Source organism: Triplophysa dalaica, chromosome 15 (assembly GCF_015846415.1).
Source record: "Triplophysa dalaica isolate WHDGS20190420 chromosome 15, ASM1584641v1, whole genome shotgun sequence".
Taxonomy (NCBI): Eukaryota; Metazoa; Chordata; class Actinopteri; order Cypriniformes; family Nemacheilidae; genus Triplophysa; species Triplophysa dalaica.
This window is the reverse complement of record NC_079556.1, coordinates 19,318,798-19,336,016: the sequence shown is the minus strand read 5'-3', so window position 1 is coordinate 19,336,016 and position 17,219 is coordinate 19,318,798. Positions and strand designations below refer to the sequence as shown.

Here is a 17,219-nt window from a genome sequence, read left to right as displayed (position 1 = left end):
GTTTCAGAGAACAATGAAAATCTAACCAGTTGAATGCTAATAATTCCACTATCCTATACTCTAGATGTTTGTAGTTTTTCGGACATCTGTTATCTATTTTTAGCTATTAAAACACATACAGACTACAACCATAAAGACAGTATTTGGGATTGACAACTGTATTTACTAACACGTGACTCGAACACTTAACAGGGCTTTTGTTGGGCTCTCAGACCACACAATAGCCCCATTTTCTGCCATTTTTTCGTAACCCAAGAGAAGTGGATAGCCCAACATTAGTGACTGACAGCAAATAGTAACTACTGTAGACACACATGCTTCATGTCGTACGGATGGCAATGACACAGCAGTTAGCCGATTGTCAAGTGCGGTTCCCTTAAACTCAGTCCTGGACATTGAAAGAAGCTACTGTTGTATGCCGTAATAAGAAGTGATAGAAAATATTGGTTAAATTGAGCTTTTATTGTAGACATGTCTCTTCAAATCAGTGCACTACATATCTGACAAATAGGTCACTTTCACTTGATTGAGAAAGATTGAGTAAGTGTTTATTGCAGGGTTCAAGATAGCAGTCTAATTCATAGTAATTACACATTGCCAAAAACTTTTAAGCACCTTCTCAAACTGTTCTGAGGCAAGCTTTTTGTTTATGTTTGTTATCAGACACTGCTATAAGTCAAATAGTCATAATATTAGTGAAAACAAAAATAAAAAAATCCCTGATATTACATAGCCTGCTGCTCATAACTCCGTTTTTACTTAGCTTTGAGCCTTTTCCTGTTTTATTGGATAGTAGAAAGTCTGACAGGAAAGTACCACCGAAGGACATAATGCGTAAACAACGGGAATTAACAAGCCAGGATTTAAACTTTTGCTGAAAAGTTAAAAGTTTTGTTTAATGACGAAAAACGTACCTATCAAGCAGAATGTTTTCTCCCCATTTCAGACTTCTAACACATACTTATGGCCTCTCCAGATTACACGATTTTAGCCCGATTTGCAAGTCGTAGGACATCATAGTAATTCGTAAACGACATTGGGCATCTATTCACAAGATTCAATTGTGTCGTCTCGTATAGTTCGCCATAGTATACGACAACCAAAACTGCTCCTGCTAGGTCGCACTACATCACAACAGAAAGACTAGCATGTTTAATATTTTCCCTGGTCGCTCACGACAGCTGTGACGGTGTAGTGATGTTAACCAATATGTTGACCAATAGCAGAGCACAGAAGCACTCTCACTGGAGCTCTTCCATACACAACATTCAAAGATGGCTAAGTGCAGGAGAGACAGTGGTGTTGGTGTATGTTTATATGCCTCATTCGCGTTCATATGTAAATTGTGTTCGATTCATTTAATATCCCAAAAAGCAGATTAATTGGGCCGATTTTGGGGGATTTTTATTAAACCAAACTTTTAATCGGTCGTCCTACAGTGTAAATGTAAATACTGTAATTTAATTAGTTTTGTAAAAATCTGACTGAACTTTGAGATGTTTTTTAGTGTAACCAATGTTTTACGTTACTCTTACCATTTAAAAGTAAGCATACTAGTGGAACGTCTGGTTTCCTAACTACACCATTTTCTTATTCCACAGGAAGAGCTTTCATCTTCTAAAGAAGAACTCCAAGCTCTTGAGAGAGCTGAAGAATTTGGACTCAAGACAGTGGTAAGGTTTTTCGTTTTTTAGAAAGCATCCGTGGCTTAAAGTTTCATGCCGAAAATCACGCACAACGCCACAGGAAAACATTATTTTAACCCTCCTTTAGATTTCACGGCACTTAACGCTACAAATCTTAGCAAATAAGAGCCAGCATTTGGAGAGCTCAATCACGCAGCCTAATGCCAGTCTACAGAGAGCGGCTAAATCCTTTAAAAGCACTATTAAAGAGACATGTCTTAAGACCACTTTCAGATCCTCTGCTCCTCACAGCCTAATCCTGCTCACGTCTGGCTGATCACAGCTCCACACTTCTCTGCCAGCAGCGATCAATGGGTGCTCAGAGTGCCTAATTACAGAGGCTTATTAAAGAATACCCCCAGGACCGGCCCGCACTTCCCCTCGGTGCTCAGAGTTGCCCCACGCATGGCAACCGCTGACTGAGCATGCCAAACGTCTCGCTGCAAGGGCATGATGCTTCCCTAGCAACACCGCTCGGAGAGAGACGCCGCTCGCCCGTTTTCACGCATACCAGTGGTTTGTTTATTTCCTAGACAGGAACTCGGTGCAACAACGCTTCAGTTGTCTTTTCAAATTCATGTCTTCGTGAATTCTGGATTGGTTGAACACGTAGGCTTCTTTGCTAGACCGTATCTGTCTAGATTTGTTATGTAAATTAATAATGAACATAAAATTCCCAGTATAACAAGTAGCCGGTGGAAACGCATCCATTTCTTTTTGCCTTCCTTTTTGATCCAACAATTGCTTCTACACATTTATTGAAGTTTTCTATTTAGTCCGTTTTAGGAACAAAATTTAAAAAACATTTCTGAAAGTATATTTATTTTATATATTCTTTATTTCTCGTAGCCCATTTAATGTCCCTATTAAAATGGGAAATACTTTATAACATTTTCACAACCAAGTAATATTATCATGTGGTCATGTGGACTCTTCATTAATTTTTTTTCTGAGTTGATTTTGCTGTGTTGTAAGAAAAATTGTTAGTGTTGTAGTTTGGGGGAAATTTAAATCTGATATTATTATCACTCCTCACTCCTCTCACTCCTACTAATTAACACTCTTATTTCCCTCTTATCTTTTTTTTTAATTTCTTTTAGGATTATTTAGTGATTTGTGCATTTATAAAAATACCAACAAAAATGTAAGAAGTTTATATCATATGTAGGGATGGGTACAGAGAACCGGTACTTTTCTGGAACGGTACATAATTGGGTCGATACCCGAGTATCGATAAGCTTTATGAATAACTATACTGTTATCGATACTTGCGTTGTTTTATCTCTTGTGGCGAATGGCGAATTAGAGGCTGCTCCTGATGCCTGTCATTATCCATCCCTGAATAATGGCCGAAGTTTGCTCGACATATGTGTGATATCTAGGGCCATATGATTTCCGCGATGTATTTGTAATAGTATTTGTGCTTGTTCTGAGTGTTTATGAGTAAAAAGACTGGCATGGGTGCGCTAAATCCGCTTGTGGAGCTTTCAGCGTCTGCGTTTCACAACGAGGAAGCTTCCGACAAACACCCCTTTGCGGCAACCCGTCAAAATAAAAGTCCTTTATTGTTTTTAATAATTCAGCCGCGGAGTATATTTAATTACTTTAGTAAATCGAATTTAACTATAAAAAATAGTATATATACTTATAAAAATATACCTTGCTTAGAAAATAGTATTTCAATTTGTGTAGACCTAAAACAGAAAAGAAGAAAGAAATAAATAAATTCTACCAGCCAAATAACCATAGTGATGTAAAGTAAATATGTTGAATTACATTATGATGTGCTCCTATGCACATGCTAAGTGCCTTAAGTGGTTTGCTTAAGAACACACGTTTTGTAATGTGGCATTTTCTGTATGCTCAGAGGCATTTGTAATCTACGGTTCTAAAGCTCAGCTGTAATAAAGAATCTTAACATCTTTTCACATCATGTGTTTGTTGCATCAAATTATAGAGCATAGGGTTGATAAGTACAGGTAACAATAAGCAGTATTGATATCGATAAAATCTTAACGATACCCATCCCATATTAAAAGATATGTCTGTGACTCATTTTTTTAAAGCTTATGTAAAGTTGTAATCTTGTAACGTTTGCCTCTCTATCGCCATCTCTGTTTGAAACATTAAATTGCAGATTAATTTACACTTATTTTAACAGGTTCTGAAAACGAATAACATAAACTTTCCCGAACTTATAAATCCTTATAAACTTACAATTGTGGTAAGGGGACCGTTTTAAACACAAATGTTTTCTGTATTTCCTCAAGAACCAAATTTAGTTTTTTTTTAACCAAGACAGTTTGCAGCCTTAATAAACGTTAGTTATCAATTTTCATCCAAACGACTTTGGTTTATTTTGTTTATTTCAGTCGAGAGACCCATAAGATTGCCGTCTTCTACATTGGAGAAGGCCAAGAAGAAAAATACTCCATTCTGTCCAACACTGAAGGCACTCAGGCTTATGAAGACTTTGTTTCTGGACTCGGATGGGAGGTGATGCTCACATAATTGAACACATTAAATGAAACCAACTTCAGCAGTCTTCATCTGTGATCGTTAATCTCTCTCTGTTTCTCTCTCAGGTGGATCTGGCCACTCACTGTGGGTTCATGGGAGGTTTACAGAGGAACGGCAGCACGGGAAACACAGCGCCGTATTACGCTACCTCCAACGTGGAGGTCATCTTCCACGTGTCGACTCGCATGCCTTCCGACTCAGATGATTCCATCACTAAAAAGGTACATTCAAAATATCACAAATCGTTACACACACATTGTATCCATTGCCTTAGACATGTTCATGTGTATTAAACTATTTCAATAAGTCGTGGGCAATATAGTTCTGTAGTTAAAAAAGAGTGGAAATGACTTTTTTCTGTAAAAATATGAATATCTTATTTGGGTTTATATCATCCACCCGACTCAGACCCTGATCATGTTTTAAACAGTTTAGTTTCGCCTTTACTGTGTTTTATGGCTGGCGTGTCACTCAAGCACAGCAGCAAGCGAGTGACACGTGTTTGAAGCGTGATTCCAGAGATGTTCCACCGATTGCATGTCTCTGTCAGACCGCTGCGAGCTCAGACACCATGTTGTCAGCGAGGGATCCGAGCGTGTTCAGATTTAGTAACAGCTCTGGCTCTCCGGGCTCTCGCGCGCACTGTGACCGGGGCCCCGATCAGCACATTAACTCACACCGCAAGGGCCAAAGGCCTGCCGGATACCAGCAGGGCCCTGCTATCGAATTCCGCCCGTGTCGGCAGGATAGCGATTGACGTGCGTTAGCAGGTTGGCACTGGCGAAATGAGCCGGTGGAAACCCGCGTAGCTCAAACGCTCGATCCGATCATGTGGCCTGCGGAGAAGAAAAATTAATCAGGCTCCCGTCTCCACCCGGACTCTGTCAGAGCTCATATTAGCCCGTCTCAGCCGCACTCCGATTCGTGTGCCGAGAGCTGCGCTCCATTCATTTTGGCTCCGTAATTACTCTAGGAGCGAGAGAGGGTGACCGTCGGGCGGGGGTAGGGCTGTTTTATCTGCTACAGGCAGGAAGTAACTCCTCTAATTTACAAACGCAACTTTCATAGACAGGGACAGAAAGGAGGGGCAACACCATGAAAAACACAGAGAAAGAATTTCTGAATCCAATTGAGTGCTGGGGGGCAGAAGGGAGCCGAGCAGCTGGCTTGCCCGGTAATGCAGTTACTGGGAGGGTGTTGCCATTCGAGGCCGTAGTGTCAGGAGGCAGCCGGTCATCACACACACACGCACACACGGTTCTTTGTTGCAGAGCGATGGACGCTGCTGTTTGTACAAGGCAGCATTTGAGCCTCAGGGCATCTCTTCTGTTCTGTTCAGTGTTAATAGACAACGTATATGTTGTGCTCCAGGCAACGTATGAGCTGATATATTCTCTTATAAGTGGTATTTGATAATGTAAGCATCACCTAAAACCACTCAAGAACCCTTAGCAACCACAAAGCAACACCCTGACAGCCGCTGTCGCAACTCAAAAATGCTAATGGCCAGTTCGGAACGGGCAGGCACGGCTATCTATTCTTAAATGAAGTCAAATAGAAGGCTTTCTTCAAAGTCTGCGTTCTTTGACACCTGCTCCCTTTCATTGAGATTTGGTGCTCACGTACAGTATGTCACGCATCTCATGTCTCCGCCCAACCTGTTTACATACCACCGATTCTTCTGCCGTCTCTCCAAATGGCTCGGTATGCGCCGGCCCAATCAGCTTGTTGTGGATTTGTTTAATTTAGCCTATTAGCATAATTAAGGGCTTATGGGGAAATGTGGTAATTGCATTTTTTGGTGAAGAGGACATGTTTTGGTAATGGCTCATTAGGCTTCGGTGCACCGGCAGATGTTTAACAACCCATTGAGAGGAGTTCGCTGGAGGTCGTGCCATCGCGACCACATTGTTTCCAAAATTCAAAACAGGTCACTTTGATTCTTACCATTTTAGTAAGTCCACTTTATTGTTGTCATTTGTTTACGGTGAAGTCTTTGTGGTCGGTGCAGTTTTATAGATTTTGGACATACATGATCCCGCAAGGAAACAAATGTACAGTGTGTTAACATGATCACGTTTACGGTGTACGACACACGGTGGATGTGGATGATATAAGCAAAAAATTTAAATCAGGTCATAGGATCGGGATATCATAATAATATACATCTGTGATGTGCTTTTAAATGACTGGTGGTTTATAAACAAGACCCTTTAAAATGCCATGTTAGTCGGGCCTATCATATAGTTATATAGCATAACTAGGGATTTATGGAGTGTCCAAAAACAAGTTTATTTACATAGAAGTAAAACACTATTATTTCGTAATAATATGCAGTTATTCTCACCTTACTTCTTGACTGAATCTCAGATGATTCGTTCCCACATTCATCTGTTTAATCCTCTGCTTTCCACTACAACATTGGTTAGATGGTCTAGTCTGCTGTGATTGGTCTAATGCGAATGAGGCTCACGAGCTACAGTGTTTTGGGGAGAAGAGTGAAGTTTTCGCAGGCAGTCCTAGCAAAACGTAGGTGGGGACTAAATGTAGTGACGTAATTCTGCAGCGCTTCACGAATCGGGATAGGGACGACTCGTTTGCGTGATTCAGAGTCGACTCCCTTTACTCCAAGCCAATAACTTTGTTGTTCATTCTCCTTCGGATTTACAACTTGATAGACTGCTTACTTTCAAACACGGCAACATTACACACCGCATGAAATGTAATTTTCATAATCTCATGTTATGTACTCTTTAAAGTGACTGGTTTGCCTGTTTTTATCCACAACCGCAATAGTAACAATTAGTCTGATCAATTTTGACGAAACGCCACTATATTGACCAGGCCAATAAATGTTTAGAGATAACAGTGCCACACCACGCATCAGTCCTTTTCAATGAATATTGAACGTTTCATTTTTTACACATTTTCTCAAACTCAAAGTTTATTTGAGTAAATAATGTAAAATGTAATTTATCAGTTATATATCTACAGCTTATGTATAATTCAATAGCATCCATATAGAAAATCAGCCATTCTGCTCTCTAGATACAGTTGCAAGAAAACATTGAGTTTACCTGCATAAACCCTCTGAATTCTGCATGATTACTGTCAATTATAGAAACGCAACTCACAATTATAGAGAAACGTAATCTGATTAATAACGCATAACGTACAGTTATGTATTAAACACAGTCGTGCACAGTACAGACTGAAAAGTGTGAACAACTCATCCAGAAATAATAAGAGTCAGGTGTTTCAATTAATAAGACGAGACTGAAGATGTGGGTTGTGCAGGTGCACATGAATAATGAACAAGTGGTGTTAATACCACATCTTTGTAAAAACTACGTTGCAGCACATCTCAACAGGAGTGGAAAGGCACTACACACCAAGAGAGCCTGAACTCTTGCCATCAAAGTTAAATTCAAAGATGCTTTAAAACATTTCACATTAGAATGTCCATTTTTTAGATTAGACCATGTTTTGTGAGTTATTTAAAATTTTCTTGCAACTATAGTAGAATCATAACTTCGAAATGATGCTTGAAATGTATACTGGTTTACAAATGTTTAGCCCAGTATACGGCCCGACTCTAAACTGGTGTAATACAGACAATATCTCTCTTGCATGAACTTGACAGATAAAACAGGTTTTGGGGATGCTGGTACACTACGTATCTCTGCACCTATTATGAACATTTCCTTACAAGCAATGTGAAATAAATGATCTGAACACATTACTGGTGGTTTAACATTTGCTTTACAAATTAAATAGACTCTCGGAGCTCCTGCGTTTCGAGTTGGAAGGGTCTTAGCAAAATGAGCTTGCAAAAATGCTTTTCCTATATGTGTATTTGTATGTAAAATGAAAATCTAAGCAATTTTCTAGGTAAAATCAATTTGTTTAAATGACTGAAACATAATGAGCCCAATCTCTCCAGCTCATTTCATTGAAGATTGAAAATTCCCAAAATAATTTCAGGAGTTGTTACAGACTAAAATAGATGTTTTGCCTTTGCCCTTTTTTTCTGGAATTATTGCTCACTATTAAAAAAACACCCCTCTGCATGTAAATATACAGTATGTGTGCAGGCGATTTTTTGATTGCTGTAAACATTTGTGTTCTATTTTTCAGGCTTTTTTCTGTTTACTCAACATGTATGCACTCCACAAATGTATTTCTGCAATTGTTTTTCTGCGATGAAATGAATGTTTAATGTCCGCAAGGTTTTATGGGTTGAGCGTAAGATTTATTGATGCGTTTTGCCATAGCTTCGTCACTTGGGAAACGACGAAGTGCACATTGTGTGGTCGGAGCACACGCGGGACTACAGGCGAGGAATCATCCCCACCGACTTCGGAGACGTCCTGATCATCATCTACCCGATGAAAAACCACATGTTCTTCATTCAGATCATGAAGAAACCGCAGGTATGTCCCTTAACGTGATCATAATGACATTACGTTACATTATATACCGCAACAATCCGCTGTAATTCACCCGATTTTCACGTCTTACGTGAAATGCCTCTCCAGAGGCGTCTTAAGATCAGGATGTGTGATGTTTCTCTGATTGGAGGAGATGTGGATTGTGGCTGGAGGGGATAGTTTCTCTTCCTGTCTCGTTTCTGAGAGCACTAATGCTCAAAGTCCATTACTGCACCGTCGGCACGCCGCTCTCATCGCGGTCAAGCTGCCTTTCATCTTCCTCCTCCTGCATCTGCCACTAGATCCCCAGAGAAACCCAACTCGCATCATTTGTAATTTCTCGTAAACACGTCACCGCCACAGAACTCTGCTGCTTTGTGCCGAGCGGGCCCGCGATAATCAGACGGGCGTCCGATGTACGTTTCATGCTCTCTGTCACCAGCCGCAATTAGTGAGATTCCCTCGGCTGTGCCGCCGTGATCTGCTTCTACGCTCAAATAACTCTTATTTCATCCACTCGATAAACACAAGCCTCCACAAATGGAAGTGCTGCATTATCTATCGACTGGATTCGTTTGTCCTGCTTCAAGCTATTTTACACATTTATTTCTTTCTGCTTTTTGCGCACGGCGTTGGGATTAGACTTCTTGGGTCTTGGGTTTAGATATGAAAGTCGAAAAACGATTCCGTTTCGCTTGTCTCACCGTGTCCTCTCTTCTGTTTCCCATCCATCAGGTGCCGTTCTTCGGGCCTCTGTTTGACGGAGCGATAGTGACGGGAACTTTGCTGCCAAGTCTGGTGCGGGCCACATGCATCAACGCCAGCAGGGCTGTGAAGTCTCGATTGCCACTCTACCAGAGTTTGTATCCTTTACTTTTAAAGACTGCGAGATCCTCACATGCTATTATCGGTATGTTTTGCATTAATATGGAACTGGAGTATATCGACAGCATCAACGCATAACACCTGACATAAAGAAATACCATGCCTTTACAAGATATAGACAGTCAGACCAATCCACAAAAAGAATCCAAGTAGGGCAAAGTAGCAGCACTAGAAAAGACGTTATATTATTTTGTAATCAGTATTTAGTCATGCAATAGGCCCGTATAACACCTCCAGCGTGCAGTGGAACAGACATCATTCCTTACATTTTTACCAAGTGTTTTCATTCATGGAACAATATGACGTCACTGATCATTATTGGGTCTCCTGTGAATAGGTTGTGAACTGCCATTAAGTATATTTCGTTTTCACAGCTTCCTGCAATAACTTGATCTGTCCCTATGAATAATTGATCTGCATTTTACTGCTGCCTCTATACCACTGCCTTTTATCTGTCTGTCGTATGAACATCTGCTCTAGAGTCACTACTTGTACGTATCGGCACAATAGTGCATTCCCGCTCACTCACTCACTGTTGGTCTTTCCATTACATCTCTTCTGCGACGTTTCTGGTAAAATCCTTCTTTAGTTGTTTTGAGGTTCTTAACATGACCTTTTTAACTTGGACCACTTAAGACATGGGGCTTCACAGACTGTTGTCCTAAACTGACCCAGACGAGACGGAAAAACATGTCATGCCAATAGAGGAGACACAAAAAATGCGATCTTTGTCTTGTTTTGTTATACAAATGTCTGCAATTACTTAAATCGAGATATATTATACTGAGAAGCAAAATTATCTAAAACGTCTAGTCTTGTTTTAAAAAAAGTTTATGCCAAAAACAATAAAAAATGGCTGCCTGATTGGGCTAGAAAAATTCTATTTAACGTAATTATTTTATTTATACATTTATTTTATCAAATTGAATTAAATTTGATCATATTTTTGATAAATATTATAATAACTAGAAAAACGAATTACAGATTTTGCATGTTTATTACGTTTTAGAATCTAAGTTTTAGAAATACGAAGAAGTTCATTTTTGCAGCCCAGAATTAGCTTTTTCCAGTTCACATTGTCATCCAAAGGCAGGTCTGCATCACATGTAAAGGGAAAAAAAATTCTAACATTAACTGCGGTATGAACATAGCCTCTTCCACTCCATTCCTCCCTCTGCTCTCGGTCAGAACAATGACCATGCCTCTCGTTCTGAAAGGCGTCTGTTTTTGTGCCGAGATGAAATCTTGGCTGGAGTTTTCTGCTTCACAATGGGTCGGGGTCCCTGCAATCTTCCCGCTTGTTGTGCTCGGTGCTCCAATGTAATTAGTTGAATATTTCTTCAAAGAGAGTCCTCGTGCACCCTGCGCCGGCTGATAAAAGCAGGTGTCTCTCTCTGGCCCCGCTGCAGTGATGGAGGGGACTCCAGCGGTCCGAACCATCACTCAGCTCTAATTGGATGGGTTTTGGTGAAATGACCACCAGCGCTTGGCATGGGGCACCGCAATCCACCCCTGTGCCCTACGCTGGCCTGCGCCTGCACTCTATTATCTGCAATCGTACGCCTGTGTATGCAGGTGAGTATGGATCTCTGTCACGCACGGCTCTGGGATTACGTTTTTCCGAAGGGCTTAACGGAGATGTTTGAATGGACAGTCCCATCTCCCGCTGATACCATTCACATCGTGCCGAAGGTGAAATAAGGATCCAAGATTATTGATTCATGAGCTGGAGTTTGATGCAGGCCAAGTTTTTCGAAACAGGGTATTACAAAAGAATTAAGATTAGTCTGATACAAGAGTCCCCCTGGTTTTAATTGTCCGCGACCAGCGAATTTCAGTTGTTGACCTAATTTGCATAATTGTTTTGAAAATGAAGAGTCGGCGCACACGACTGTGTTTGTCAGTGAGTTAATGAATGTTAACAGCCTCATCTGCTCAACTCCCCGCTGTGTTTATTGCCTGACCAACTATGTTCTCAAACTCCAGGAGCAATATTTTCTATTTTTGGTGGCAGTTGTTAGGCGTGGGCTTCTCTTGACCTTGACAGTGACCAAAGGGGTCCTTCTGACCTCCGGTTCACACCGAATAACTCTCAATCCATATTGTTCACGACCAGACACATGTGGTGGGTAGTTAAAAGCTCCCATCACTAACACTATGAGCCTAATGTTGATTTGCAGCCAAAAATATGCCCTCAAGTAGGGAGTGGTGGGATTTCACCGGCAACAGTCAACACCTCTTCTTGGCCTAAAGTCAATGTGTTTTTGGCAGCCCCTCTCTCCGCCTCTGCGAGAGGCAATATCAAGAGAGACGCTTCAGCCCGTGAGGGCTTTCTAATGGCAGGCCGGTGGCCTTTAATACGTGAGGCAGAGATTCACTGACCTTCAGTATCTTTTGCTGCCTCCCCCGCTGACCGAGAATCGATGGAGTTAGCCTGCTTCCTTCCCCGCTCTCTCCTCCTGGCTCGCATCCATCTCTGGGCACAAATCAATAGCCGTAATCTGTTCCTGCCTGCCGTCAGTCATGCAAGACTGTGCTTTTAGCACCTGTGACCGCAGGAGGATGTTTAAGGGTAGGTTGGGGCGTGGTCCCATGTAAAGCACAATTCGAATGCAAGCCGTTCAGGTCAGAGAATTATGGATGTAGTTATGGATAGTGTGTTATTTTACAGATGAGTGATGAAATGATTACAGTATGTTCCCATAGGGCCTGATAGCGACGGCCAAGCATTCGCATTTATTTTCGGCCCTGGAGAATGTCTCTGGCCCTGCAGAGCATCTTAGAGATGAATGGAGATGACTTCAGAGCCTCTAATCCCATTTTCATTCCAGCATGCTGTTCTTTTTCCCCACGTGGTTTTGTCTCGCTCCCCATGCTTGCTTTCCTGTTCTACCCAACTCACCAGCTGTTGTTGGAGGACCCGACAAAGTCCGGCGCGTTTTGATCACCGAGTTACGCCAACCCACTCACACGCGCCCATTCTTTTTCCCCTCTCGGCATCGGTTCCACACCTGCACACAAACATGCACACAGTCTGTGGCTATGTTTAGAATAGTGCTCCTAATGTTGCAGCAATGTTTTGGATGAATCCTAATCTTTTCAATTCTCCGGATGACCAGCTGGATTCGCCATAATATGCAACAGACCACCCTGCGATGAATATTGCATCCCACAATGCAATGCACTTCTATTTCCAGCGCAGCGGACAAACCAAAAGTTATATAAGCAGTGATTTTACTCTCGTGACTATTTACACCTAGGATAAAATAAAAAAACATCAACAATATAATCGCTGTCTCTTTCGGGGCACTTTTTTTTAAGGTGATGCCTTAAAAAAATTGACAGCCAATCAAAATCCTTTTTGAATGTAAATGTGAAATAATGTCACCACCTAAATTTCTGTTGTGTTGTATATGTAATAACAACACATTTTTTGTTTTTAATTTTACAATTATACTTTTTTGTAATTATTTTAATACATTTGAATGAAAATGTAATAGAAGTATGCAGTAAAAATAATACAAATCTTTTCACTGAAGATAAATCTTAACAGATTTACATTTCACTACAAGTTGTTTTGTATATACTGGTGTAACAAAAAATACAAATGTTAAGTAATCTAAATCTAAAATCGAATTACCTTTATATTTGTTGTTTTGGTGTGAACATTCTTGAATACACTTAAGATATAAATTGGGTTTAAATCGGATTGATGTTTATTTATTGAAGACTTCATGTTCAATGGAATGAGATCAGTGTAGAATACTGATGTCTGAATTATGAAGTACTTTTAAGATACTGTTTAAATAATATGCCATTCTGAACATAGCCTAACACTGTTGTTGTTCTTCACACACACACACACACACGCTGGAGTGGGGGGGGCTGCCATCCACAGGCTTGTCAAGCACAGCCATGAGTGGAAAGTCAGTTTTGCCCATATGGCATATGGCGTCTCACTGCTGCCTCTTTATATGAAATACTCAAGTATTCTCCCTCTCTCACCCCCCCACCTACCCACCCTCTCTCTCTCTCTCCAGCACCAAATGACTCATAGCATTAGTCTTCATTCTCTCTCTCTCTACCCCTCCTGCTGCTCCTGATGCCTGGAACAATGAATAGTCACACACACATGCATTCATGCCCGTAGGGGACTCTCTCTTATGGTAAAGCCAGAACTTAAGCACAGGTCAGTAAACAACTCAGTGACAGAGTTAAAAGAGCTGGCACAAAACAGGTGGCAGATGTAATAGGTGCGTGTACTTCATGTTTATCTGGACTCGGCCTGGGCTTTCTTTTCTGCGCATTATAATCATGCTTGGAATCCTCAATAGCTTTTTTAATCAAATTTCCGTGTGGAGCAGGAAGACTCGCGAGTCATCGAGTCAGGTCTAATTCGATAGGAGTACAGCATGCTACCGGGTCAAACTTCTTCATGTGTATCAATGTGAAGCAAAATACTCACAGTTTCTTTGTTACTTTTGTTTGCTTAGACAACATTACTAATGCTCCTACATAAGAATTAAAGAAATATGAATTCAACTATAGTTCCACATTGTTTGTGTACCTCAGATTTTACATTTATATTAAGGCATTTGGCAGATGCTTTTATCCAAAGCTACTTACATTGCTTTATCGTATACAATTTACATAGGTATTTGCAATCCCCTGTGATCGAACCCACAACCTTACGTTGTCAACGCAATGCTCTTACCATTGAGCTACAGGAAAGTTGTATTTTATGACCACAAGAGGTGGTTTTGCTTTTATTGATTATCAGACTAAATATCATAGACACTTGAGGTGGACTTTTTGACATGAGTCCGTTTGCAACCACCCTGAAAACCCAAGCAACAATCCAGAATGCAAAAGCAACTGCAAAGCAACATGAATATTCACAACATTTAAGCACACGCGAAAAAAGTTATTCTCCTTTTCGTTGTAGTATTTTTTATTTATTTTTCGCTAAAATGTGTTAATTTTTTAATTAGTACTAATATGAATAATAAAAAATATGTCAAAGTAGCTCAAATTAAACTATTATTCCTATTTATATTTATTTCAGTTACACATTTATTTCATGTTTTTTTCTGTTAATAATTGTAGTGCCTATATTTACACTTTATTCCCTTCATTGCAAGGTCAACATTTTTTATTTCTCAAATAATTTTTTGCTCAACATTTCCTATGATTTAAATCAACATAAATAGAGAATGACAATAAACCCCTGCGTCCTGCTAGTCCCCTTGAAATTGTTGCATAGCATTTTCTTCAAATCTAGGAATTACCCCACTGTTTTACCTCATTTAATATCAATATATCTCTGGTAATGAGTTTTAAAGAGGATGAGGTAATAAAGAGTAATTGGGTGAATTAAAAAAATAAAAAGGTTCTTGAAGGCACAACAGCGGCGTATTTGTCATCAGGACATTTTGTGTTCTCATTGAGTTTGAATTTGACAGTGTACATTTAAATTTGAAACTCCTCCCACAAAAGAAAGAATTCCCCGGCACTCCATTCGGCATTCATGCTTGACATCTGTCTATGTTCTGCCACTATTGTGAATGGAGGGGCCATTGCCAGCTCAGGGTGGGATCCCCGGCGAGTGTGTGTGTGTGTGTGAGAGAAAGAGAGGTAGAGTTACTCAGAGCTTGCTCCTTTATTACTGCTCCCTCAGGAGTGACGGTACTAAAGCGCCTCGTAAGCGTGAGAGCGGCTCCTGTTGGCACCTGCCCACCCATTTTTTTTTTGCACTCGGTGTTGTTTTGTTGTTGTTTACTTTGTTTCTGGATATGAGGCGACCGTGATAGACACATGAGCAGGTTTTTCAGGAAATGTTTGACGAGGTTGACCTGACCTCCAGCACTGATGATTCTTGGTGCTTAAAAAGTAGCATGCTAGTGCACGTTTACATGCCACGCCAATGTGAATAACCTGTTGCAGAGCAGTTGCCCCTAATCAACGTTATCCAAGACAAAATAAATGATGCTTTGGTTTTCCATAATTGGACGTGAAGCGGTCAGCCGATTGTAGTTTGTTGTTGTTTCTTGCTTATGCTGTTGTCGATCCGCTGGGCAGGACGGACGTTTGGAACGGCGCGCTAATTGTGATTGATGGCGGAGGAGGGGCGGACGAGTGTTAAACCTGCTCGTCTTCTCAGAGTAATTAGCATCCAGCTAGCGCTTCCATCTGTCCGCCCAAGCCCTGTTTAATTAATGAACTTTCTTCTCCTCCCTCCTCGGCCTGCCAACTCCAGGAGAAAGCTGTTAGCCCTCTCAGGTTATCCGAATGGACGCCTCTCCGCGCTCTCTTTCACAATGAGTGCGTTCGCATTGATGAGCTGCGTGTGGCTTTTGTCTCGGGCGCTCTTTGTCTATAGTCTTGTAAAGGGAGTGATAATGAGCAATTCTGGCAAGCTTCGCCACTTAAGTGCGAGAGCATCTGAACGTACGAGAGACGGCGCGTATCCAGAGCGCCATGGCTTTGTTTTGTTTGTGTTTTGTTTTTCGCTCATTAGAATTCAATTGCCTACAGCAGCGGAGGTATTCTTCGCGCAATAGCGTCTCTCAAAAGATTTCTTTGGAGCGCTCCCTCGTCTCAAGGCTCGTGTTTGTTTGCGCGCGAGTGCGTGCCAGCATATATGTGCGCGTTTGAGGGCCTACGTGCCTTTGTGTTTGGGTCTTCATGCACGCCTGATTTCCCTCTCACTAATCGTCATGGTTGTTCTGGACGGGCCCTCATTAAACGCTGTATCTCATTTGGCTTTTTTTGTCCACGGCCGCCGCTGATAAGAATACGGCCTCTAGGGCTCTTGTGATATTGAAATCCTCCAATGGTGAGAAAGAGTCTTCAATCGGAGAGTATCAGCAGTGCCCTGATTAGCATTCAATCTCCTCCTCAGTTTTGTCTCTCTCGGCCTGAATGAAGACCGCCGTCCCTTTTTATCCCTTCATATACCGCACGTCTCCGATTCTTTCCTAAATGTCACTCAAATGTCAGCCGCCATATAACCCGCAACTATATTCTTCTTCCTGTAATATGTGTGGTTTTTCGTTCTTTTTTTAAACAAAAGTAACTTTGATGCTAATTTAATAAAAAAACTTACATCATTGACTCACTCTCGTGTCCCTTTCTCTGCAAAACACTAAAGCACGCAAAACAACTGTGACATTCCTCAAAATATCTTCTTTTAAGTTCCGGTGAGTCATTCAAGACCGAATTTTTATTTTGGGATGAGCTTTGCTTTTGAATAGCACTAGCTACATGTTTCATTATCACGAAAAGCATTCCAATCCCAAAAATGTTTTCGATATTACATATCAAGTTACATAGATTCGGTCATCTAGAGCATGCCACAGATGCTGCTCACAGACATTGTTGCGAATAACCCCTAACAGCTCTTTTATGTTGGAAATCATTCTTTTGTAACATAAAAAATGCCCGCAGAGCTTCACGAGGTTGTTTTACTGCAGGTTCGGGTCAGAACGGTCGATTCTTTAAAGACTAGCGCGCCCTGCTTCCTGGCGGATATCTTTAAAGAGGGAATTAGTTGATTATTTATAAGTTGGACATTAATACCACTTTAAACAGTTCAAAGGGAACAGACGTCGTCTCCACGAGCTGCCCGCGATTGTTCCGAGCTAAAGGATGTCCTTGTGTTTCTCCATTTGCATGTTCGCACAAAACCGAGTCTGTCCGA

The 17,219-nt window shown here is 41.0% G+C and overlaps 1 protein-coding gene across 1 annotated transcript in view; it reads left to right on the top strand.

Moving 5' to 3' along the window:
* The window catches only part of ralgapa2 (Ral GTPase activating protein catalytic subunit alpha 2), a 102,055-nt gene that overhangs the window by 65,608 nt on the left and 19,228 nt on the right, over positions 1–17,219 (top strand). Inside the window, 5 exon segments of the mRNA XM_056767081.1 lie at positions 1,602–1,673; positions 4,058–4,181; positions 4,271–4,426; positions 8,480–8,638; positions 9,371–9,498. Of these exon segments, the coding sequence (XP_056623059.1) occupies positions 1,602–1,673; positions 4,058–4,181; positions 4,271–4,426; positions 8,480–8,638; positions 9,371–9,498 (639 nt within the window).